Genomic DNA, 27722 nt, shown 5'->3' with positions numbered 1-27722 from the left:
CTTGGTACCTAACCCTAAAAGAATATGTTTTTGACTGTAATAATGTGGGTTCTACAGTCGAATTTCTTGAGTTTATGGGATGAAAAACCTGAGTTTCCAAGAGGGAAAAAACCTGCTTGCTTGTGCCAGAGATCAACTAACTTGGGAACTGGTTGAAGAAAGGCTTAAAATAAGTTCTTCCAGTCAGCCTAGTGCACAGAATGCAAGTACCACTTCAACTGAGCTACACAGGCTTATCGCACTTTATTATTATTATTAAATGTATTACAGTGATAGAATATGCATATTAATTGTTCTGAATTGAAAGGATAGTATTAAATCCATTTTTAAAACTACTCAGGCATATACAGTCAACTTAGTCAACTTTTACTATACCAAATACCATTATGGTGAACTTGCTTGGTACAGCAAACAATCAAAAAAGTTTCGAAGTCGCATAACATCACTACTATTCCAAAGCATATTCAGTATAATAAAATCATACACTATCAACTATTCCTGAGATTCTTACAAGTTTGTTATAGTCAAAACTGACTTTATCATGCCATATACCTACCAGTGGTGAAACAGTTTGAAGAGATGGCCTCTAATGTATGACAACGGGCAGGGATAATGAGCAACTATATCCAAGTATTCCATTGCCATCTCCCATACTGGAGGATTCAACCCATGGAAGAGTGCAGGATTATGAAGATTTCCTTCTATAAAAACAAAATAAGCAAATGATAATAAACAGATGGTTAAATATGTACAATAATTATGGATCTGATTTTTCTCACATTCACATTAAAATAGTTTATATGTTCCATGTTATGATATTTTCAGTTAGAGGTCATCAGGTCATTTAAGAGTTAAAGCCAGATAACTAATTAGTTTGATTTGTTAAAATCACGTTAAAGCAACCAAGTCTGTGAGGCTAGTGTATTATCTAAGCATATTTCTCTGACATACTTTTCTGTAAGCACTGTACATTAATTCCTTAACTACATCCTTAGGATATCTGTAACTTCTCATCTTCCTTATACCCTCATTTACCTTGCGGTGTCGCTTTTGAAAACATATTGCAATTGAATTTGTATGAAATTTGTAACACCTTTTTTGAGTAATATAATTTATTAGTATGCTGGCAATAAATTTATATCCACATTTGGCTGTAGTCATGAAAATTTTTTCATATACAGGTAAAAATGTAGTTTGACCTTAGCTTTTGGACACTAGTGTATTAAAAATGAAGATATTAGAAAGGAACTTGACATTGTCAGCATTCAAAAATGTATGAGAAGAGCTAATCTAAGGTGGTATGACCACTTAAATAGAATGGGTGAGGAAAGGTTAGCAAAACAGGTGTTTGATGCAAGATGGCAGGAAAGAGACCCAGAGGAAAATCAAGGTCTAGGTGGATTGATTCAGTCAGAAGTGCCTTGGAAGAATGAAATGTCAGATATGACAATACTGGAGTGCTGACAAGTTAGAGACTAATTTTTAGGAAAACTGTGGATAGGAGATTAATAATAATATGAACTTTATCGTGAAGTGCTGTTACAGCAGCCTGAACACCCCTTGAGGGTACATATCAGGAAATTGATGGCAACGATGATTGTTCTCACATTGAAGTGGTGCACCAAAATCCTCACTAAAATTGCTTGATGCTAACAAAAAGTCACTTTCTCACAGGCATTGTTTCCTTTCCTTATACCTCCATTGTAAGTATTTTCATAGGCAATGTTCCAATGAACTGGCTAACACCAGTTAGCCAGTTCATTGGAACATTGAACTGGCTAACTGGTGTTAGCCAGTCCATATCAGCCTATTGCTGATAAATGCTGAACAACTTCTGTTCACTATCTAGCTTCAAACATATGAAACAATTTTTTTGTCCTTCTCCTCTCCTTTCATTATATTTACATCTCTGCTTTGGAAGTCTTCTTCACACAGTTTTCCTATGGACCACAATTTCTGGTTATTCAAAAAGCACACTGGCAATATCATCACTAGGCAATATAGTCACTAGTGGAGTGCCTCAGGGATCTGTTTTAGGGCCATTACTATTTAACTTGTATATTAATGATATTGGCAAAGATTTGGATGGAGATATTCAGTTGTTTGCAGATGATGCAAAGTTGGGACGAACCATAAAGAGTAGTGAAGATGTTGTGGCCTTGCAAGAAGACTTGAATAAATTGAGTGATTGGGCAAGCAAATGGGGATGTGAGTTCAATGTTGAAAAATGTAAGGTTTTAAAATTTGGAAAACAAAGATGGGATGCAGAATTTATGCTTGGTGAGAATATATTGTTGGAAGTAGAGGAAATAAGAGATCTGGGAGTGATAGTGGATAAGGATCTAAAATTTAGGGGACACATCGCCAAAATTGTGAAGACAACACAAAGACTTCTGGGAATGATGAGGAGGACACTGACGTGTAGAAGTAGGGAGATTCTTGTTCCATTGTATAAGGCTTTGATTAGGCCACACATGGACTATTGTGCCCAGATTTGGTCACCTGGTTTTCAGAAGGATGAAGAGATGTTGGAAAGGGTCCAAAGGCGACTGACTAAGGTAGTTTCTGACCTCTGGAATGTCGAGTATGAGGAAAGATTGAAAAGATGTAATTTGCAGAGTCTAGTGGAGAGAAGGAAGAGGGGAGATATGATAGAGACCTACAAGTTGGTAAGGGGTTGTTATAGGATCAATGGTGGAGAAGTTCTACAGAGAATAGTGGGAGATCAGGGGAGAACCAGAGGTCATGTCTGGAAACTGTATAAAGAGGGTGTGAGTAGGGGAGTGAGAGGCAGGTTTTTTTCGTGCAGAGTTGTGAATGATTGGAATGCCTTGCCTGAGAGTGTGGTGTCTGCAAGGAGTTTGAATGTGTTTAAGACCCGGTATGATGAGATGTGTGTGAGATAAAAGGACCTCCTAGATGAGTCTTTGACTCCATGAGGTCTTGTTTAATAATAATAATAATAATAAATCAATTCCACACATAACTGGCTGCAAACCTGTAGCACAACACAGTACAATGACAATATATGTGGACAAGTACTTAAGAGGAAAGAAGAAATCTGTCAATATGTTTTTTGAATAACCAGAGATTGTGGTATTTAAGGAAAACTGTGTGAGGAAGACTTCCAAAGTAGAAAGTGAAGAGATGTTGATCAGAAGTGCTTACAGGGAAAGTGGAGGAATGGTAGCAGCCAGTGGAACAGTGCCCATGAATATACTTATAACAGAGGCATAAGCGGGAAACAGTGGCTGTGAGAAATTGACTGGAGCAGGATTGTGAGAGATGGGTCAGTTAACTAGTTTGTTCTATTCTGATTCCCATCAAGCAATTTTCAAAAGAATTTTGGTGAACCACTTCAAATACGAAAACAATAAATCAAAAACAGAGTGGATTTGGATTTTATATGGTGTTAGAAATTGTAAAAATAAGTAATGTCTTGGGCAGAAAAAGGATGTTATGTTAGATATGACAGAGGAGCTATGGATGCAAAGTAATATGAAGAAAAGGCCAGAAGTGTAAGTTGGCTCAAGAAGAGAAATCAGATCTTTATGTGAAGATCTGCATATTATCAAAGGCGACAGAAGATGAAGTGTGTTCTTTCTTGTATGATTACTTTAATGATTTTCTGTTGTTGTTTTCATTTTTCTGCAAACCATATTAAAGCCCATGCTTTAAAATTCACCTCAGCATTTAATAGCAAAATTTTCTTCTATCTCTGAACTTAAATCTTGACTTATCTGAAATATAGTGTTTGTTAATTTATGATCCTAACAATCTGTCCAATTCTTCTTTTTTCTTAATTATTAAGATTTTCTGTTTGGCTATTATCTAATAACCCAAAACACATATTATGTACTCTAATTTCGCTTTCAACATAGTTTCTTATTATAAGAAACATGCTGTCATATGTCAAATAATTTTCAAAGCCTCAGTCAGTATCAACAATGCCCTTAAAAAAAAAAAAAAAACTTGGCTTTGAATACCATCGAGAATGTGAAGAGCCTTCAAAAGGATTTTAAAAGGTAGTTCAAAAGGTAGCCTATCTCATATATAGAGGTGACAGTTTTCTCTCCTTTTAGGCAAACTGGCCAGAGAATACATGCAACAGACAGTATGCTATGTGAATAGAATTAACCACCCTATCAATAAATTGACTGTTTCCACAAAGCCAAGTTACTTGGCTGTAACAAACCATTAAGCCTAAAAACAGAGGAAGATGAGCTGAGATCAAATTCATAACTATACAGCTAAATTAAGTGTTTGAATAGGCTAATTACACAATAGAGAACATATTAAAAGGAAAGAATATCATACATTCAAGAAGTGTAGATTTAAAAAACATATTACCACCACAATAAAACATATTTTATTCATAATTCCAAGGATTCAGATGTGCAAATCTTCACTTAATGCATGAAATAACATGTTTTATAGAATGTAATTTACAACAATCTTTTAAAATGAAAAATCACCAAATTTTATTCTATAGAATCTTAGTAAAGATTCTATAGAATCTTTCCTAATAGAACCCTACTACTAACAGAATTCTTCTGGGCTGTCTTTAGCTTGCAAAGCCTGTTGCTTTCCACACTAGCCCCATATAAGCTTTCCGTACAACAGTTGTGACTCTTCTGGTCTGCTGCTTACAATTTTTATAACGGACATCATCTTTATGCACATGGTATTTCTTAGACATCATTCATTTCTTACAAATCTCTTGCTTAATAAGATTACACATCCATTTGACTACTACCCTATTTATTGTTTGAACTGATACTGCATCACTTAAGCATATTTTAAACGATTCCCATGCACTAATGATATTCTTCCCATCCAACAACCAATACTATTCCACTGAACTTAGTAGACTCCTTAGTTGGTCATAATTTCCTGCTTTGTAGTTCAGCATGTAACCTCTTCTGAATGGAACATTCATCAGCTTAGTCACTTGATCATGCAGTACTCACTTGGGAGTACTGCACGATCACTGTTACCAACCTGGAGGCAGAATAGTTATGCCTTTAACTGAAACATCCTCTGACACTATAATCAAATCTAACACTCTTTGACCTCGAGTCCTTCTGTCATATGCTGCTTGAGGAAGTGGTCTCACAATGGCTCAATAAATTCGGTTTTATTCATGAGATTTTACTGCTACCAGTCAATGTTTGAATTCAAGTCTCTCATTATGATTATTCTTTTTGTGCCCATCGTCTCTATTTGGTGATGCATTTTTTCATCACTAGCAACCGATCCACCAGGTCTGTAACAACACCTCACTATGTAATTGATCTTATTAGATTACACCTCACACCAGATGGCTTCAAATTCACTGCCACATGAAATACTGTTACTAGCACTACAATCATAGTTCTCAACGCTTAACGGGATTCAAGTCACCCAATATCATTAGCAGCACCCCCCCCCCCTCCTATGCAGAAGATGAGTAAAGAATGTGGTCATCAGCAAAACTGTGAAAAAGGTTTGAGGTTGGTGAAAGGATGCCATTTATAATATATGAGGAGGACAGTGGGTGAAAAAACAGATCTCTGAGGAACACCTTCCAATATTATACATAGTGAATGACCTGAAAGGTGAGGACAACAGGTCAACAGTTGATGGTAGACACTCATCACCCTGTTCTGAAAATGACTGTAAATGAGCAACATGCAAGATAAAAAATCTGAAAACTTAGATTTTTTCATCCTGCAAAAAAGGGAAACCAATCTTTCTACAAACCGATCTACATTCCAACATATAAAAAATATACATAAATTCACACTGGGAGAAGAAATGGAAGAGGCCTATTGCTGATAATGATAAATCATCAGTCGGGTTCAGGATATGAGAGTAATGTAGCAATCTGAAATAAGTCATCGCTATCTAGTCTAGAGCACAAAAAATAGCATCACAATCAAAAGAAAAAGCATCAAAGTAGAGGTGAATTTCAGATGTGAACTATAGACTCATGAAAATCTTACTGAAGAAAAGCAGATTTGAAAACAACTGTGCTTCTATGGTTGTTAAAAACAACCATAGAAATATAGTTGCAAAGAGTGAATAAAAGAAAACATGAACTCAGCCCAGAAGCATGTGGTGAAGTTGTTTGCAAAAGAAAAAACAGTTCAGATGGTAGACTCAAGAAACTAAAAAGACAGTCCAAGAAAAGAAGAAAAAGTATCAAAAAAATTCTAGCAAATAAATTTGCATGGGACTTTAGAGAATGTAAAGAAAAAAATACAAGAAAGCTAAAGCATGCAAAAACAGTCAAACAAAAATGATGCGTAGATTTTCACTTAGTAAATGACAAAATATTCTAGTCTATTGAAACAACTTGAAAATATGTAAACATTATATTTTAAAAAATATATGAAATTGGAGCTGATAAACAGAAGAAATATAAATTAGACCATAAAACAGAAGAAAACATTTTGCATATTACTTCAAAAATTAATTAATTGGAATTCAGAGACAGGAGAGTTACAGAATATAATCATGAGTATATTTTGGTATAAATATAGAAAAGGCTATTAGAAATTTGAAATGTAGAAAGGTAGCCGAGCTCTCAAGAATATATTCCATCAGAAATGCTACCATATGCAGATAGAAAAATTTTTCAGTTGCTACAACACACTATAATTCTAGGAGATCAAAATTTATGATTTGAGTAGAGTACTCATTATACTCATCTATAAAATAAATAAATAAATAAAAAAAAAAATAACACTCAATGTGAAAATTTTAGGAGTTACCTAAGTGTGTTCCAGGTAAAATATAAGCAAGCATATCTGAAAAGCATATTTGAAAGAAAAAAAAAAAAAAACCTTGAATTCAAACTTGGGGAAAAGCAAGCTTGTTTTAAGCCAAATAAAGGTTGTAAACAAGGATTTGTATAGGGTAGGGTCGTTGGCATGCACACAGGAGTGAGACTATATCTTAAGTGATTAATCATTGGAATGTTAAGAAAAAATAAATCCCAGGGAGGTGTGGATGAAAGAATTTAGCAGTTTATCTTATGCTAAAGAAGTTCTTTTCTCTCTATAATGACCTGAAAAATTTCTCTACTATTTTTTTTTTGGTAATCTTTCATGAGAGTATAAACACACGTAAATAAATCTTGGTGTCCAATTTCTCATTTTGAAATTGATCCAAATCACTATTTAAAACTGCTTCTCATCTAAGAAATGCATCTTCAGGTTTAGTGTTCAATACCATGCCATTCCATTCTTTCCATGATCCTTGGTTCTGCTCTACTGATGCTCTTAAACTGATAATGCCTCTTTTCAATTTTCCTGAGGTTGTTCCAGTAGCTGAGCTTTTGCTGTATTACCTTAATTTCCTGATAAAAACAATACAGAGAGCCTTTGCAGACATGATAGCTGATTGTAACTGTATCATCATAATGTACGTGGGCTGTTCAATAAGTAATAAGATTAATTTTACTATGACGAAACCACTCATCACAATATTAATTTCTGTGGAATAAAGAAATGTTACTGTATGTATTAACAAAAGAGGTTGATAGATGGTGTATACAGGCTGATGTGCCAGAGTGTCACGTGACTAAACGCAAGTGCTCATCGGCATGCCTACGAGGTACGACCAGTCTTCGAAATGAAAGCGTCCTTGAAACAGCGTTATGCGATTAAATTTTGTGTGCATTTGCAAAAATCGGCATCGGACACTTTTAACATGATACGCGAAGCTTTCCACGATGAAGCAATGTTGAGGGCAAGTGCTTTTTGCTGGCATAAAACTTTTAAGGAAGGAAGGCAAAATATGGAATATCTTGAACGTAAGGGAAGACCTTCAACATCCATCACAGAGACAATGATCAACACAGCAGCGATTATCATCAAGCACATTCAAAAGGAAGCGTCCATTGTTAAAGAATGGCTTCTTATTGCACCACGATAATGCAATGTCACATATTGCTGATTGTGTAGTGGACGTTTTGCAGAAGAACAACACAGATATCCTACCACACCCTCCATACAGTCATGATCTCGCACCATGCGATTTCTGGCTGTTTCCTCAGCTCAAGAAAAGGGGCCGCCATTTCAAAAGCAACAAAGCATGTGTAAAAGCTGCGGAGGCGGTTTTGAAAGAACTCTCAAAAAACGGACTCTCACATGTGTTTAAGAAGTGGACGCAACGTTAGGACAAATGCATCATGTCTCACAGTAGTTACTTCGAAAAAAACCATGTAAATGATGACGGTTAAAGGTAATCTGTTTTCTGTATAAATATAGTCTCGTGATTCCATTCGTATTACCTCTATAAAATGTTCACTCAATGAATAAGAATTACTATACCTGCAGTCATAATGCCATCTGTTCCTGTTTCTTGCAGACACCTTTCCACATCTTCCAAATATTGAATATTTCCATTGGCAAACACTGGAATTTTCACATTCTGTCTAAAAAAAAGAAAGTTTTGTACAATAAAGCTATAAATTATGATAGGACAGTGGAAAAGAGGAAGACAAAAACAAATAATTCTAGCAATATGACAATGAAATTTTGAACACTGAAAAACTGTAAAACAATAAGAGATATTTACATTTTTACTCAGAACACAGTAACATGATGGGAATTCTGAGCCAGACTATAAAGTAATATTAAATAAATTATATCTTTATACAACAAACAAGTTGTCATCAGTTATAAGCAAATACATATGTAACATAGTGCTGTGACATTTGCATGTCTTTTCTTACTGATGGTGCTCATGCTATTCATATTTAAATCTACTAGTATATACAGAGAGAGAGAGAAGAAAGGTTGTATTAACATACAAGTCACTTTCCATCCAGTTTGCAAACTTAATACACTCCTTATCTCACCTAAAAACAAATATTCTCCTCTTTCTTATCCTGGAGCTTATAGGGTCTCCTGCTCTTGTGGCTTCTGTTATTATGGACAAACTGATTGATCTGCACAAATTCGTCTTGAAGAACATCAGGAATACATTTCTCTTAAAGAACCAACAACTCCAGTTTAACAAGCCACATATTATCTACAAAACACAGGATTCAGTGGAACAAAGTCAAAATGTTATACAAAAATTACTTTCTTCTGGAAAGACCCTACAAAGAAAGCTGTGAAACACACATTCATACCCAAACCTGAACAAAAGCAATTGCCTTAAATTTCTCCGTTTTAAGTTATATTTACTAATACCCGCCATTCATGTATTTCTTAATTTGTAATTAAACTGTTTATATTTAAAAATAATTTATTAACTAAATTAATTGAAAGCACATAATATCACGTGCTTTCAATTGAATTGTTGTTCTTTTTAGTGTTTTCCTATAACTGTATTAACAATGGCTTTGAAACTTAGCCAAAAATTTTACAAATAAAGACATTAAATGTAAGTGATTCTGGTAATAATATTTTATGTTGAATCTTTTCACCTTTTCCAATTTTTCATCATTTAAAATTTTCATAGGCTTATTACTTCAAGACACTGTTTTTGATGCCAACCATAATCCCCCCCCCGCCGCCGCCATGCAACAATGCTCACACAGCCACTCCCATACAAGAGTAGTTTGCCATTATAACAGTGCCAAATGGGACAGCCTCTGCAACTTCTATGCTTCATTCCCATGGTTAGACTATTGCTTCCGACCTTCCGATCCAAATACATGCACTGAACTCATAACAAAAGTACCGTATTTGGCGGCATATAAGAAGCACTTTTTTTCTTTGAAAATAGGTCTGAAAAACAGGGTGCGTCTTATACACCGATACTCAGTTTTTTATTACTTTAATTTCTGGAAATTTTCTCTGTTCCGAGTTATGCGATTTCTTTCTTGCGGTGTGGAAGAACATTCCAGTTATGTAGAATTCAGTGGATGCGAATGTTGTCGCGGTTGTTGTGAACGGTGATAAATTTCTGCCATTAAATTTTCTCTAAATTTCTTGGCAAATTATGGCTGAAAAACATCGGCAGTGCTACAATATTGCACAAGCTACGTGTGATTGCGTATGCTAAAGAACATGGAAACAGGGCTGCAGAGAGGCATTTCGGGCCACCCTCAACTGAGAAAATGATAAGAACTTGGCGAATCAGGAAGAGGATCTGAAAAAAGCAACTCACAGTAAACATAACCTATGAAGTAAAACTGCAAAATGGCCAGAACTTGAGGCAGAACTGAATACTTGGATTTTAGACCACAGAAAAGCAGGACCTTCAGTGTCTACAAAAATAATTATTCATCAAGCGAAAGCAATAGCCACTAACAAAGGGATCGCCAACTTTACTGGATCAGCATCATGATGTTCAAGATTCATGAAGAGAAACCAGCTATGTATGCGGACTAAAACAAAAATATCACAAAAGATGCCAGCTGAATATGAAGAAAAAATTATTAAATTTCATCGATTCGTCATTAACGCAAGGAAACGAGAAAATTTTGAACTTGTGCAAATAGGAAACATGGACGAGGTTCCGCTGACTTTTGATGTGCCCTCAAATAAAACTGTAGATTCTAAGGGCACAAAAGGTATTACTTAAAACTTTGGGGCACAAAAAAACTCACTACACGCTTGTTTTATCCTGCTATGCTGATGGGACAAAATTGCCACTATTGATTTTTAAAAGGAAGATGCTACCCAAAGAAAAACTGCTTAAAGGAGTGTTTGTACATGTTCATGCAAATGGCTGGATGGAGGAGGAATAAAGTTATGGATAAATAAAATTTGGTCTAGGCACCCTGTTGAAGAAGCCTGCCCTGCTAGTATGGGATCAGTTTTGTTCTCACAGAACAGAAGATGTTAAAAATAAGCTCAAGGAATAGAAAACTCAGTTAACTGTAATTCCAGGAGGTCTAATTAGTTAGCTTCAACCTTTAGATGTCTGTATTAATAAACCATTTAAGAGATTTATGAAGAAGTGGAACAGCTAGATGCAGTCTTCAGATTTTGAGGTTACGCCATCAGGAAGAGGCCTAGCATTTTGCAAGTTTGTGAGTGGGTCAAAACTTCATGGGATGCTGTGAAAACTGAGACAGTGGTTAAATCATTTAAGAAGTGTGGCATTAGTAATGCACTGGATGGTACAGAGGACAATTTGTTGTATGAAGACTCAAATTCTGATTTAGAAGAGGTTTCAAGTGTCTCTTCATTTAGCTCTGGAGATGGATTTCTAGGGTCTTTCCTAGTTAGATTAGGTATTTGTTGAAAGTAGACCTACTTATCACTTTATAATTGAAATACCGTAAATTCATTTATAATATTCAGTGATAAAGTTTTTTTCCTAAAAAATGTGTTCAAAAAAGGGGGTGCGTCTTATACGCGGCAAATACGATAATCCTTATTGGCATGGAATCATACATTCCTCACAGTACTCTGACCTGCCATTCCTGGTTTTCCAAAAGATGCGCCAAGGCTGTACAAATGAAAAACCAAACATACCATTGCTGGCTCAAATCAAGAACCCCATCCTCCTTTAGAGCTTATACCCAAGCCCAAAATAAATGCAAAAAAAAAGAAAACAATCAATGCTTCCAAAACAGAGTTCAAAAGAGCAAAAAGCAGGAAATTAGCAACCTGTACCAATGGAAGCTGAGCCTTTTGGTCACTCACCAAAGCAATCGTCATGAATTCTGCCCAACACTATTCCCACCTATACCATACCCAGATGAATCCAATGCATCATCACCTACAGAAAAGGCCAATCTCCTGGCCTCACACTTTGCTTCCAATGCACGCATAATTGACAATGGCAAATGTCTCCCAACCACTCCAGATGCCCAACATAACAAGGTCCACTATATCCTTTTGGCAGAAAGAGATCAGCAAAATACTGTCCAAATTAGACACAAAAAAGTCTCCCAGCCCTGATGGCATTCCTCCAATTGTCCTGAATGTGCACCAGAACTGTCTCATGTCCTATGTCGCATATATATATACAGGGTGTTCGGGATAAATTTGACATATTTATAATTAATTATATTTTTCCGTAAGTTACATGTATTAACACACACTTCTCTTCATTTAAAAGTTTGGACCCTTCTTCATTCATATACAAGATGTCAGAAAGGATGGATAGCTGGAACCCACCTGAATCATGGAAGAGAATAACTTGTATCATGATGATTCGTGCCCGCCATCAAAATAAGGATATTACGACTGCTGCCCAATGCTCCCTGAATACAGTAAAAACAATCAGGCATGAACTAGAGACTTGCAATGGTGACTACGAGGATGTAGCAAGAAGAAAGATCCCTAGCAGACGATCTGATTGCGTTCGTACAGCAGAATTCCTCGCAAATCTGCAGGAACAGGTGTTGAAGAACCCTGGCATTGGAATTCGGGCTTTGTTCGTGGAGTTGCTAACTGTAGTCAAGCCCTGGATAACAAGGGTAGCCAATGGTAGGCCGTATGTATGGCAGCAGGATTCGGCCCCTTGCCACACCTCTGGGAAAAGTCAAAAATGGTTGTCTGAAAATTTCTACGACTTCACCAGTCCAAATGTTTGGCCTCCAAACTCCCCAGACCTTAACCCCATGGATTATTTTGTATGGGGCGCAGTTGAAAAAGACACCAATCGCACTTCCAGTAATACAAAAGCCCAGTTAATGGATAAAATTAAAACAGTTTTTGCGGCCCTTCCCAGGGAGACTGTAGCATCAGCTTGTTCGAGGTTTCGAAGCAGAATTGAAGCTGTGATCGATGCTAATGGTGGTTATTTTGAGTAAATCTTGTTGATAGTATTGTAATTAACTCTGCCTGTAATGTTTTTTTGTCAATTCATTAAATTTAATAGATACAAAGAAGATTTTCTTTTTCCTTACGAAACTGTCAAATTTATCCCGAACACCCTGTATATACTGTCTTACTCCACTGGTATCTATCCCACAGCCTGGAAATTGGCCTTTATTCAAAACAGCGACAAGTCACTGACATCCAACTACCCCCATCTTGCTCACCTCAGTCCTGTCTGAAGTAATGGAAAAAAGCAATTCCCAACTCATACACTACCTTGAAGCTACTTGTATAATAAATGACTGCTAGTATGGATTCTGTCGTTGCCGATCACCAGGAGATCTGCTCACATATGTCATCCATCTCTGGACAAATGCCATGGAGAAATTTGGCGAATCTCAAATGGTTGGACTTGATATCTCCAAGGCATTTGACCGAGTCTGGCACAAGAGCATACTAAGCAAGCTACCATCGTTTGGTCTATCTCAAGACCTCTGTAGTTGGATTGCCAGCTTTCTGTCTGGAAGCACACTATGTGTGGTAGTGGTGGATGGCTCCTTATCCTCTCACCATTCAACTAATGCCAGGGTTCCTCAAGGTTCTGTTCTCTCATCAATCCTCTTCCTACTATTTTGCAGACGATAGCACTTTGCACTCCTCACTTTCTTTGATAAACCTTACTCCACATAACTTACCTCAACCTGCAGAACAGCAACCACCACTGCCCTCAATTCAGACCTCCAAGCCATCCTCCAATGGGGGTTCAGATAACCTAGTCAAATTTCAATGCAAATAAAACCCAGTACTGTCTCATTTATCATAAAAAAAGAACCATTTTCTCCCAGTATTATTTTTGACAACACCCAAATTTCCAGACAATCTGTGATTTCTCTTCTTGGAATTACCCTGACATAAAGCATCTCCTGGCATAAACACATAACAACCATTGTATCCTCAGCTTCTAAAAAACTAGGATTTCTCTTCTGCTCAAGATGTTACTTCACTCCTGAACAGCTGTTAACCTTATACAAATCACAAATCCACCCAACCATCGAATACTGCTCCCACATATGGGGTGGGGGCCCCCAAAAGCTCCCTCAAAATGCTCGACTTATTAATGACCCATCTCTCACCAACTCACTCACTCCCACTTTTGCACAGATGATCGGTCTCTGCACTATGTGTTTTCTACAAATATTTCCATGGAAAATGTTCATCCGAAATAGCATCAATAACTCCCCCACTTAGTACTAAGCTCATTGGAATAAGTGCAGCTGCTGCTCAACATCCCTACAAGTGCACATTGAAACCCACAGAACAAGTTTCTTCTCCTCTTCCTTCATCTCTGCAACTAAGGAATACAATATACAGTCATTCAAATCTAATGTGAACAAGTACCTTCTTTCCTAACCCATACACAGTACTAATGTACTATAGGTTGATCTGCCAACCTCTAGTGTATGGGCTCAACATAATAATAATAATAATAAAAAAAATAAAACTAAGTGCCTTAGAAACTCTGTTAATTCTTATAACTGAATTAAACTTAAATGAATTCTCCATTATTAGATCAATGTCATCAGAGAATCTGAGATTATTGATTTTATGCCACCAACTGTAATTGCAATATCACTGTTTTTTAAGGCTAAGTTTATTATATATTCTAAATTTAGGTTAAAAAGCATCAGCAAAAGTATGCAGCCTTGATGCACACTTCTTTCCATTTTGAAAGGCCTGCTGTAATTTCTATTAACATTTCTGAGGAATGGTAAAGAGTTTTAATTAGGCATATTATTTTATTATCTCATCCATACTGTTCAGTATTCTCCATAATTTTTCATGGCATACTGATCAAAGATCTTCTGTATATTGTGACATAGTATTTTATGATGGTCAATATATTTTTCTCCAATGAGGTGTATTGTAAATAAGTGATCTATTGTATTCTTGTTTTTAAGGAATTCTGAATGGTTTTCTGAAAGTATACTTTCTATTTTCCTCTCAATCCTAGAGAGTAAGATTTTTAAGAAAATTTTGCTTGAATGACTGATTAAAGTGATAGTGCCATAAACTGCTATATTTTTTACTATTCCCTTGTTTAGGAATAGAAATCAGACAGAGGTGCTCGAATCTTTAGGCCACGATTCATTGTTCCACACACCTTGACAAATTTTGAGCAGGGTATCTACGATAGGTTCTCTCCCTGCTTTCAGTAGTTCTAATGTTATTCCATCTGCAAAGCATTAACTGCTGCTTCTACTTCTCTTAAAATAGGGAAGTCTCCTTCATCAATGCCATTTGTATTATGTCTTCAAGGTTTTGATTATTGAGGCTACTGTCTTCGGAGAAAAGATTAGCTGAGTAATCATGCCAATGGTGCAAGATTCCTTTCCAGTCAAAAGCCTGCCAATTTCATCCTCAACTAACCAATTAGTATTAGGGAAGGGTTTATCTATTTATCATTTGGAAAGCACTTCCAGAGTTGTTTCTCTGTAGTTCCTCTTTAATCTTTCCACATTTATTTAGACTCAAGTTGGTTTTAGTTGTTTTGATTTTATTTCTTATTATTTTGACCCTTAAGTGATTCCTTTTCGATGTCTCGAAAAGGAATCACTTAAAGGTTCTCCCCCATCTCCTTTGTTTCTGGAATTATTGTTCTTTGTATGAAATTCCTCTTACATGTCAAGTAACTAAATTTAGCATTCCTTGACTTTTTCACTTTCTCTTTTTTGGTCCTTATCTGTCCAATGCTTTTTTTATTTGAGACTTAAGTAATTTGGGTGTCTCCACTGAGTTACCAGATACTTCTAAGAAATCCTGGTATCCATGTCTATAGAGAAAGCCACGACAGATCCTAATCATGACATCATAGATAACATGATAATCTGGCCAGTGCTTCACCAACAGAATGGAGGTAAATGATTCTAGTCTCTTCAGGGAATCTTATCATGATTGCTTTCTGAAGACCAAAATTTCGCTGTTATCATCAATTTCCTGACACATACCCTCAAAGAGTGTTCAGACTATCATGACAGCACTACATGATAAGTTTACATCATTATTGATCTCATATCAACAATTGTCCTCCAAGTTAGTCTATTACTGGTCAGCACTCCAAGAGAATAACTTGGGGAGGAGGAACTGTTAATACTAATTGAGATTGAAATGTTGACTGATGAATTGTTTACTTGAAATCAAGTAAATTATACTTGTACTTCAAATTATACTTCACAGCTGGTTTAGACGAGCCCTTTGGTTGGAAAGACCCAGATTCGAATCCCATCTATGACATGAGGAACCTTTCTGGGATGTTTTAAATCAAATGGTGAGTTACCAGTCTCATACAGAGGTAAAGAGTTTTTTGTCAAAACAGGCAAACTGTCTATTTGCATGTTATCTCCTCCCCCATTGGTGCCAGGTTGCATTCCACTAGGTCTAATCTTAAATTCTCATTTAGCTATTCTTTCCAGATGTCCCAGCTATTTCAGTCTGCAATCTCGGATTTCATCAGTTAGTAGAGGGATCTAAACAACAGCTCTTCATTATGTTTCTTCTCCAGTCTCCTCTTGTATTATCCCTTACAGGTTCAAAAATGAGACTTTTCTAAGGATTTTATTTTCAAAAATCTGCGACAACTTTTCATTGTGGTTTGTTAAATCCCCATATAAATAAACAATTAGTCTAATAACTGTCTTGTATATTTCTAAATACTTCTATGTAAAGGAATTTTAGAAAATAGTAAATGCAGTGAATGTTAAGATCTATTTGATGTATTCTAGCTTCTATTTTCATAATAATTTCATTATCTTGTGGAATTAATGTTCCAAGATATTTGAAGGAGGTGATGTTTTTAAATTTCTAGCTATCAATAGTAAATTGATCATTTTAATACAGAGGTCAATCAAAATATTAAACTGATTAATTGGCTAATGTAAAGTTATTAAAGTGATGATTTCTTGCTTTGTTTGACTGGTGATGATGATTAGCTTCCTTTCATCCATACGGATGGTAGAGGTAGCTATGCTACCATACTAGGGACGTGACTACGAGCAAGGTGGTTTCCCGCTGCCTTCCTTGCTGTACTATACTATATCTTATGGCTGTATCATGTATGTTTACAGGTCCAGTTTGCCTGTTTGTGGGATGAAAAACCCTACTGTCCATGCCCAAGACCGGCTAACTTGGCTATGGCTGAGGAAAATCCTTCTGACAGGAATTGAACCTAGGACACTTCCTCCTCAGGCATATGGTTGTGAAGCGCACAGCCACTAGGCTAACTGCACGGACTGTTTGATTGCAATTTTTTTTTTTTTTTTTTTTTTTTTTTTTTTTTTTTTTTTTTTTTTACAAATGCATAATTTTTGGCTGGAAATACTTACAAATGTATTTCCAGCCAAATTTTATCTCGCACTTCATTGTAAGTACTCGTGAAATAGGTATTGCTTTACACTACAAAGTTTATTACATATGTGATAAAGAAACAGTCTGAGAAATGATTTAGAAACTAAATCATTTCTCATTTAGTTTAACAGTTTAAGAAAAATTCCATTCCGTGAAATAATATAAACTAAACAGCACTGAATATTCTCAAAAATTAAATAAACTTCCCATTTCTAATTCCTGGTCCTCATTATACAGCCCTGAATAAATAACACACAGACACAGTAATTCCCCTTGATTAACATGGTTAATATCTCCAGAGAAACCACTGCATTATACAAAATCCCATTAAGTGAATATAATATTCAGCCTTCCCGTGGCCCCCCACCCCCGCCAGTAGTGTTGCCTTGTGGTACATTGTTGGTGCTTCAGACAAAAGAAGCCCCAGAGATGAATCACAGGCAACACGAAGCTAAGGTCTCAAACAAGGCGTCCAAAGGTTTCCAAGCCTCATGGACTACTTACAATTATGATGAATACAAAACATAAAAAGTTCCATGCCGGCTTGATCATCACCAGGAAAAACAAGGATCGTGTTGCTTGTTTAGATGGAGGGCAAGCTTCGATAAATATGTTACAGTCCTCTAATCAACACTACCTCAAGATATGTTCCCTAAACATAAAAGGGATATCTAAATCCAAAGCTGAAGTCATTGGCAAAAATAGCCAAAGATAAAGCAATTGATGTCTTGACTCTCCAGGAAACCCATGTGCCTGACACCGGCCTCAGCAGACTAAAGATCCCAGGACTCATTCTCGTGTCTTATAACTGCCACCTCAAGCATGGCCTAGCAACTGATATCCGGCCTGGTCTCAAGGATATATAACCCAAAGTGTTCCTGATACAGAATACTCCACAGGTATTAAAGTTCAAAATATCACCATCTATAATGTCTACAAACCCTCATCGCAATCCTGGCCTGATCGGATGGAACGACCTCCTCCTCACCCTGCTATCTATGTTGGTGATCAATTGCCATCACACACCATGTGGGGCTATTCCTCTAACAACTGGGATGGTAATAATCTAGCAAACTGGATGGATACATATAATTTGTATTTGAATTGTGATCCCAAGTAGGACGGCACTCTTTACTCAGCCAGATGGAACAGAACCTACACCCCACATCTGTGCATAGTCACTAAAGACTCCGAAGACCACCCTTTTCCATCAACCAGAACCATCCTTAACAGATTCCCTAATAGTCAACATCGTCCTACATTAATAGAGATAGGAACATCAATCCCAGTCATCAGCGGAACACCAATCGTTAGATGGAATCTCCGCAGGTCCAACTGTTCTGCATTTCAGAAACAAATCGAGCAAACCATTAGAGCAATTCCACCCACTCCTAATTGCTATCCTAGATTTGTTAAACTACTCAAATCTGCAGCAAAAACCTCTATCCCTAGAGGCTACCGAGAACAATATATCCCATGCTGGAATAGAGAAAGTGAGGAACTCCTAGCCAAATATGAGGAAACTGAAGATCCAGCTATTGCTAAGGAGCTCATATCAACCCTGGATAAAAACAGAAAGGAAAGATGGATCTCAACCATCAATGAACTCAATTTCATCACATCTAGTCGGAGAAGCTGGTCACTTTCAAGAAAATTAGGTTGAGCAGAGCCAACGACACACAAAACAACAGCGATAACTACTGATCAAATGGCTAACCATTTATTGAAAACCTCCAAGATTCATCCCAGCTCTACCAAGAAAATTGCTGTACAAACTTCCATCAGACAAATCCTGAAGACGGAACCCGAGCTTACTGAACTCATACACCCAATATCTCAGGAAGAGGTACAAATAGCCTTAAAACTTACCAAGAATGGCAAAGCTGCAGGAGTGGATGGTATACTACCTGAATTCCTAAAACATCTTGGTTAACATGGCTGGCTGCCGTTTTCTCAGAAATCATCATGTCTGGTAAATTACCAGGGAAAGATCCAAATGACGTGAAAAACCTACAACCTATCTCCTTGCTTTGCACCACCTTTAAGCTCGTTGAAAGAATTCTCCTTAAAAGAATTTCACCACTCATCAAAAGAGCACTCCCGACTGAACAAGCCGGCTTCAGGTCAGGAAGAAGTTGCTGTGACCAGCTCTTGGCCCTGACAACTCAAATTGAAGCAGGCTTCCAGAAGAAACTTAATCTGGAGCCACTTTCATTGACCTAACATCTGCTTATGACACTGTCTGGATCAGGGGCCTCTTCCTAAAACTAGGAAATATTATAAAATGTAAAAAAACTCTACAACTTTTTGAATCCATTCTCTCCAACAGAAAGATCCGGGTCCATATTGGCGGAAAAAAAGCAGGTCCAGATTCCTTCATAACGGTCTTCCTCAGGGCTCTGTGTTATCCCCTATACTTTTTAACATCTATGTGTATAATCTACCTCATACCAGATCAAGCAAGTATATGTATGCCAATGACCTAGCGATCTTACATCAATCCACCTCCTTTACCAACTTAGAATCAACCTTGAATACAGACCCGAACACCCTGGAAGAGCACTTCAAATAGTAGTATTTGAAGCCAAATCCAACGAAAACAGTGCCCTCAGTATTTCACCTGTACAATCCAGAGGCGAATTGAAAACTCAACCTTTCCTTCTGTGGAAAAATGGTAGAACATGAGCCTCACCCAAAATACCTTGGAGTGAGCCTGGACAGAAGCCTAACCTATAAAAGGCACATCATCAACCTCTCCAATAAAATTAAACCCAGAAATAACATCATTTCAAGGCTTGCTGGAACAACCTGGGGTTGTGGTGCAGAAGTCCTAAGATCGTCTGCACTAGCCCTTGCATTCTCTGCAGCAGAATCTTGTGCCCCTGTCTGGGAAAGAAGTACACACACTAACATTATAGTCACCCAGCTGAACTCTACCATGCGCACAATTAGTGGGACAGTGAGAAGCACCCCTCTCTCTCCTGGCTGCCAGTTCTATCTAACATTGCTCCACCACACACATACGGAGAAGACAAGCCTTCTATTAAGGAATTTAATAAAGCAATGAACACACTCCTACCCCTACGCCAGACTCTCATAAACCCACCTAGTCTTTGCCTCAAATCTAGAAAGCCTCTCTGGTCCATGGACGAACTCTCTTCAGCTGCGCTGCCATCAATATCTGACATATGGAGAGAATACTGGTCCAACAATCTCCCAACAAACGGCTTCCTGGTAGAAGAAGATCCCTGTGCTCCGCAGCCTGGTTTTGATCTTCCTACGAAGATTTGGTCATCCATAAACAGGATCAGAACTAGTCAGGGCAGATGTGGCTATCTTCTACATAAATGGGAGCTGTCAGATCACCCTTATTGTGATTGTTCTCCCGTGGCTCAGACGATTACTCATATTGTGTACGACTGCCCAAAGCGCCAATTTCACGGTGGTGGCCTACAGGACATCCACAAGGTGATGGATGAGGCCTTGAATTGGCTTTCCAGCCTGGACCTTGACCTGTAGTCGGTATGATGGTGGCAGTGGTAATGGAGGTAATGGATAAAAACAGAAAGGAAAGATGGATCTCAACCATCAATGAACTCAATTTCATCACATCTAGTCGGAGAAGCTGGTCACTTTCAAGAAAATTAGGTTGAGCAGAGCCAACGACACACAAAACAACAGCGATAACTACTGATCAAATGGCTAACCATTTATTGAAAACCTCCAAGATTCATCCCAGCTCTACCAAGAAAACTGCTGTACAAAGATCACGGTCCCATCTCACCACGAAGATGTTACTCTCATAGTCCTCTTCATATTATCAGCAGAACTCCTCCTCATGTTAGAAGATGATGATACAGTGTAAAATGGGCCTCCTCTAATGGATCAAGTTTTCTCATACAAGACAGAACTGCTCTGTATTTAAACCTCAGATTCAGCTACTTTTATGTTGTGAAGTGTTGTGGGAACATGCAGCCTTGTCATACTTGGTGCAGCAGTACGATAATTGTCCCTGGCTTAATTATGACAAGTTACTTTTGCTTTATATTTTAAAAAAAAAAGGAAAGACTTAGAAAGCAGGTTGTGCCTTTTATGTAATGAACTTTTATATGTTAAGATTTTCATCATTTATTTCTGGAAAGTGTGATTGTACTTTTCACTTACCAGTTTTCATATAGCCATAAGCAAAATAAATAAATATATAAATTGGTTTATGGATTTCAAAAACTTTGCAAATTTTTAACCACATTTACCATTTTTAATTGCAATATGTCAAAAAGAATAAAACTGAACTATTGCAATTAAAAGTTTATTGCTTACAAGAGAAAACTATTCGTTTAAGAAATATTTCCACAGTGTACTTTAAAGCATTTTTTCTTTATTTTTCTCTGCATATACCTTTAGTAGAAGGTAAAAGCTTTCTCCAAATTTCAGTGAACATGCATACTTCACTCATAGCATTCACTTCAAATAGTTTTATAATTATTTCCTTTGCCTGTACATTTTCATCTGCTTTCCAATATTCAATGTTCTATCTTCGTGCACATGCTGTTTATCTAAATGAAGAATGTCTTCATTACTAAGAAATGAAAACTGCTTTCCATTTTTTAAATACCATAATCCACTTGCTTGAGAAAGTCAACAAAATCATTTGCACAAAGTGACAAAAGATGTTCCCAAACCTCTCTCACACTGCTTGATGTCACTTCATGCCACAATTCATGAATATTTTCAATGGTATCTGAGAGTATAACTGTTCCAGAATTCTGGCAATGAAATTGCATTGTATTCCATTGTAGATTTAATTGCCTGTGCACAAGATCTTCATAGATAGTATGAAGAACTTTAAAAGTTGTGATCGTCCAGTAAACTAGAATCTAGAGTCTAATGTATTTAGACCATGACACTCTACATCATGCATGTGCAGTTTGTGTGTTTTCATTGTTAATTCTACTGGTTTCTGTTCTAGTTGTTTACTCTGAAAGTCATACTGAAGATGCCCTTGATACTGGGGCAAACATTTTATGCCAATAAAATATTTATGTAAATAAAATCCATATTATGTTTATCTAATTGAATTTTAGACATGTTTATTGAGACTCTGTATTAATTTATAAACCACATTAATTTGAGAAGCACACTAATCAAAACTGCATCAGTTGAGGTCGAGGGATTACTGTGTGTGTGCAGTCAAACTTGGTTATAATGAGCACGAGACAGACCAAATTTCCTCATTATAACCATTACTCTCTATATCAGTTTGCTATGTGTATTATATTTTGTCGTTTCCATTCCAGGGTCGTTTTCCATAGATTCAATCCGATTATCTTTTTCTGTCAGCTTACAAGTAGAATTATGTTCTCCATTGTCAGCCTTACAATGGAATAGTTCAATTGCTACCTTAAGGCTTCTGAACTAGCCTTCTTCCAAATTTCACCCATAGGAGGAATAGGATATATTGAAGGGAGAAAGAGTAGATTATAGTAGAATTATAGTAAGGTTTATAGAGAAGGCATAATTGTAAGGCCAGAAATGAAAAGACCCCATGGCCCTTGAGTACTCTAATAGCATAAGGGTCATAAAATAAGAAGAGTTGGCTGATAAGGTCTTATAGGAAAGATTAAAGTGAGTGGATCTTTCTCAAAGTAGAAGAAGAAAAGGATAGATCCAGCTAGGGGTCCATGGCAGTGTCACTTCCCTTACAATCAAGGTGATTGCCCCTTATGGCCCTGTTGGTCCACGAATCCTTATTCAGTATATTCGGACCATCCCACCACACACACACACACACACACACACACACACACACACACACACACACTCTAGGGGTCCCCCCCCCCCAATAAAATGGAAAAAAGCAATTGTGATTCCATCTTTAAAAGGTAATAGAGATGACCCTAAAAACTATAGAGGTATCAGTATACTAAATTCCTGTTACAAAATATATAGCAGAATCTTAAATAGCAAACTAATGAAATATTCCGAAAACTTTATTTTAGAAGTACAGAATGGATTTAGAAAAGGACGATCATGTATAGACCCAGCCTTTTGCCTAAAATTAATAATAGAGAAAAGAAGAGCATACAATTTAGAAACACATATTGCATTTATTGACTTTAAAAAAGCATTTGACAAAGTTAAAAGAAACATATTATTTAACATATTAAAAGAAAGACAAATACCAAATAATATCCTAAAAGCTATCACAAGTATATATGAAAATAATCAAATACAAATAAGATTAAATCACGAGCTATCATATACGAGAGAGATAAACCAAGGAGTCCGACAGGGATGTCCCCTCTGAGTAACTCTTTTTAATATTTACTTAAATGAAATAATAATAAAATGGAATAAAAATTTACATCAAGGTATTAAACTTTCACCTACAGTTAACTTAAACACTCTCCTCTTTGCCAACGACCAAATAATAATTACAAATTCTGAAGATAACTTACAGAAAGCTATTTTAAATCTAAATGAGATATCCAAAGATTATAGTATGATAATATCAACGGAAAAATCAAAAACTATGGCCTTTAAAGGACAAGTTCCAGCAAGAACTAAAATAGTAATAGATACCAAGATCTTAGAACAGATGAATTCATTGAACTACCTAGGATGTATGATTACATATGTATGGAACACGTTCAAAGAATGAAAACAGAAAGATTACCAAAACAAGCCTTAAAGTACAAGCCATTAGGAAAAAGAAAACCAGGACGTCCTCTTAAATGATAACTTCTAAGGCCGGAACAGGCCATGCTAGGCCTAAATCCTTGATACGCATGATGATGAGGACTCTCTATATCAGGGATGAGTTAAATCTATATCATATTTTTTTAATTCTCAATAACTTGATAAAAAATTGATTTAAAAAAAAATAATATAATTACATACTTAGATATTATTTGTGTGAATATGTTTGTATAAACTACAATACACTTAATACTAAACACAGTTTATTTCTCCATAATTAAAAACAATACTAATTAATAAAAAACACTTCAATTAGTATTTTTAAAAAGACAATGATACTATGTTGGTTTTTAAATTGATCCAATTTTTGGCCTTGGTTGGCTCACCCCGGCCAAAGGTTATTGGCATTAATGAGACATGGCTAACAGAAGATGATATAGTTAGTGGGATAGAATGTCAGGGTATAGTGTGTTCAGGAAGGATAGAGAAAAAGAATGGGGGGGGGGAAGAGAAGTGTTATTGATGATAACCAATGAACTGCTATCTCGTATGAGATTGAGGCCAGCAGAACAAAATATACAGTTGGGTGCTGCTATAGACCCAGGGGAATAGAACAGATGATAGACAGAGTATCAATGAGTGGAGGACAGGTAATTATTATGGATGATTTCAACTATTGTAACATTGATTGGAGGGAGGAGGAAAATGGACTTTATGCAGTTACTAAGGGAGAATTACCTGAGACAGCATGTAATGGAATGTATTAGGGGTTCGAGAGTGCTCGATCTAGTAACTGCATCTGAGAATTTGTCTATAATGAATATGACCACGTTGCCACCAATTGGTGAGAGTGATCATATGATCTTGAACTTGGGAGGTGGATAAATGTGTGGAATTTTCAGTTAAGACAGGATATATGTGGAATTACTGGGTTGGTAAGTATGACAAGCTTAGGAGATTGCTTGGATCAGTGCCATGGCATGTAAAACTGCAAGGGCTGGATGCTGATAGTGCATAAGAAGTAGTAAAGGAGTGGTTGAGGGAGGTAATGGTTGACTGCATATCTAGAGTCAGGAGAGTAAATCAAGTGGGAGTTAAATGGATGAATAACACCATTAAGCTGGAGCTAAAAAAAAAAAAAAGAAACAACTGTGTAACTTATACATATTTTTGGTCATAAAATGTTAAAAAATATAAGACTTATTGATAAACTGATCATAGATATTTAATTCATATGTATGTTTGTACAATATTGCCTACCGGCTTTGTTAGTAACTGACTAGCTTTCTCAAGGCTTGCATAGTACAAAAAAATGGTAAATGCAAAAAAGGTTTAAGAATACAAAAAAATGTTAGTACCTGTTAGGTAGCTAAGGTAACACTTTCGCGTGACATGTCTGTACGAATCGTGACTTTCTACTAAGTATCATGAACACGCGTTACATGCAAACGCGTAATATGATTATTCGCATACTGTAGTTCTGTTGGACTGAGAGAATTAATTAGATTTTTCCAAATATCGTTCAGTATGGCCATTGATTTCTGTTTAGGTTGTTGCCTGTACGTAGCACAACTGCTGCTTCTTTGAATAATTGATGTCTGTAATCATTATCTACGTAGGGCACAGAGTTGTTATCCCAGTCTATAGTGTCGTTCGAAGTTGAAAAGTGATGTGCTAAAACCAGAGGTGATCGTTCTGTTGTGATTTACATCACCAACATGTTCTTTCTGTCTTATTTCCAGGCTTCTCGAAGTTTGTCCAATGTAGGAAAGACCGCACGTGCATGGAATATTATACATACCTGGATATTTATAAAATGGAACACTGTCCTTAGGAGATCTTAGAACCTGTCTGATTTAAATATAACCCTGATGTTATGGGCTTTTAACAATCTCGCAATTTTGGTGGAAATTGAGCCCATAAAGGGGATGACTGCTATTGAAATTTGCTGGGAGACTGTTCTTTCTTGTTGGTTATCTTTGTATAGAAATTTGTTGATGATCTTTCGAGGATAACCATTTGTGATATAGCAATTTGGGACAGTTCTGTCTGAACTTCTTCATCGTCGGAGATAAAGTTTCTGATTCAATTTCTCAACATGTGGATGACGCTCTGTTTATGTGACCTATGATGGTTTGAAGAGTAATGTAGATATCGTCCAGTGTCGTAGGTTTTTTGTAAATAGACAGTTTGAAATTGTTACCTTGTCTTTTAACTAGTATGTCCAAGGAGTGTAGTTGTTATTGTTTTCTACTTCTAGAGTAAATTTGATTTTATTGCGGAGCAAGTTGATTTTATTGACAAACATATGTAGGTTTTCCATGTTGTCCTGCCATATGATGAAGATATCATTACATTTCTCCACATATTGAAGGTTTAGGAGTAATGTTGGTGAAGATTTCATTTTCAAATTTCTCCATAAAAAGGTCTGCACATGGTGGTGAGGGCTGCCCATGGCTAGGCCATCTAATTGCTGGTATATCTTGTTAACTTTGAAGAAATTTGATTGTAGGCAGTGCTTGAACATCGTTGTAATATCAGCAAGAAAGAGATCTTTGATAATATTCATGACTTCTTCTACTGGTACATTCATGAATAAGGATACTACGTCTAGACTGGCCATTATGTCTGTTTGTGTTATCTTCACGTTTTTGAGTTTGTCAACAAATTGTTGAGAATTTTTTATGTAGGATTCTGTTTGTCTGATTTTTCCCTTAAGTAAGTTAGCTAGGTGTTTAGCTAACAGGTAAGTGGGGGAGGACCAGCCATCCACAATCGGACGAAGTGGCACTTCTTTCTTATGCACTTTAGGCACCCCATACAGTCTAGGAGTAATGGGATGTGAGGACTTAAGCTTTCTTTTTAGTTCTTCAGGCCAAGTATTCATATTGCAGATCAGGAAGTTTGTCTCATTGTGGTTCTTCATGGTAGGATCTTTGTTGAGAATTTTGTACATTGAACTAACCGATAATAAGTCGTTTATCTTCTTGAAATAAGATAATGTTTTGGACTCTAGGAGTGGAGTCCAAAACAAGGTCTGTTACTAGTGGTGTGCTACAGGGTTTGTTCTTGGACCACTGCTATTTAATTTGTTCATTAATGACGTAGAAAAGGATCTGAGAGGAACTGTTCATTTATTTGCGATGATGCAAAGTGGGGGTAGAGTAATAGTGAATGCACAGGATGTCAAAATTTTGCAGGATGATTTGATAGATTGGCCATCTGGGCTAATGAGAATGGATGTCAGTTTAATGTAGCAAAATGTAAGGTTATGCATTTTGGGGGTGAAAAAATTAGCAGCAGTATAGTACATTAGTGGAAGTGTACTCCAGGAGGTTGATGAAGCCAAAGATTTGGGTGTGTTGGTGGATAGGGAGTTGAAGTTTAGGAGGCACATAGCAAAACTGGCTAAATCAGCTCATCAGATCCCTTGGTTACTGAAGAATATTTTGATGGGCAGAGATATGCAAGTTACTGTTCCTCTTTATCGAGCCTTGATAAGACCCCATCTGGACTACTGTACCCAGATCTGGGTACCTGGGTTTCTTCTTAATGGGGAGAATTTAGAGAGGATCCAGAGGCGAGCTACCAAGATGATAGCTGGTCTATGGAATGAAACTTACGAGAACAGCTTGAAGATTTGTGGGTTACAGAAACTGGTTGATAGGCAGAAAAGAGGTGATATGATTGAGACATTCAAACTACTGAAGGGTTTTTACAAGATTAATTCAGAATTTCAGAACAGGTGTGGTGGTGGGAGAAATAGGGGCCATCCATGGAAACTGAGCAAGAGCGCAGTTAGCAAGGGTTAGCAAGGCTACATTTCTTACTTGGAGAGTGGTGAATGAGTGGAATAAGATGCCAGAGTCTGTTTGGGTGCCATGATAGATACTGTGTGAATGCTGA

General features: G+C 36.8%; 1 protein-coding gene across 2 annotated transcripts in view; it reads right to left on the bottom strand.

The window, feature by feature from the left end:
* The window catches only part of Dus1 (Dihydrouridine synthase 1), a 156148-nt gene that overhangs the window by 71608 nt on the left and 56818 nt on the right, over positions 1 to 27722 (bottom strand). For both annotated transcript variants that reach the window (XM_090411023.1, XM_090411024.1), the window contains exons 5-6: positions 8319 to 8422; positions 557 to 701 (exon numbers count right to left, since the gene is read on the bottom strand). In XM_090411023.1, the coding sequence (XP_090267149.1) occupies positions 557 to 701; positions 8319 to 8422 (249 nt within the window). The remainder of the gene's footprint in view (positions 1 to 556; positions 702 to 8318; positions 8423 to 27722) is intronic.

The sequence above is a fragment of the Typopeltis vanoorti genome, chromosome 21 (genome assembly GCF_054136105.1).
Source record: "Typopeltis vanoorti isolate ZY-2024b chromosome 21, IOZ_Tvanoo_1.0, whole genome shotgun sequence".
Lineage (NCBI taxonomy): Eukaryota > Metazoa > Arthropoda > Arachnida > Uropygi > Thelyphonidae > Typopeltis > Typopeltis vanoorti.
This window is presented reverse-complemented; position numbering and strand designations above follow the sequence as displayed.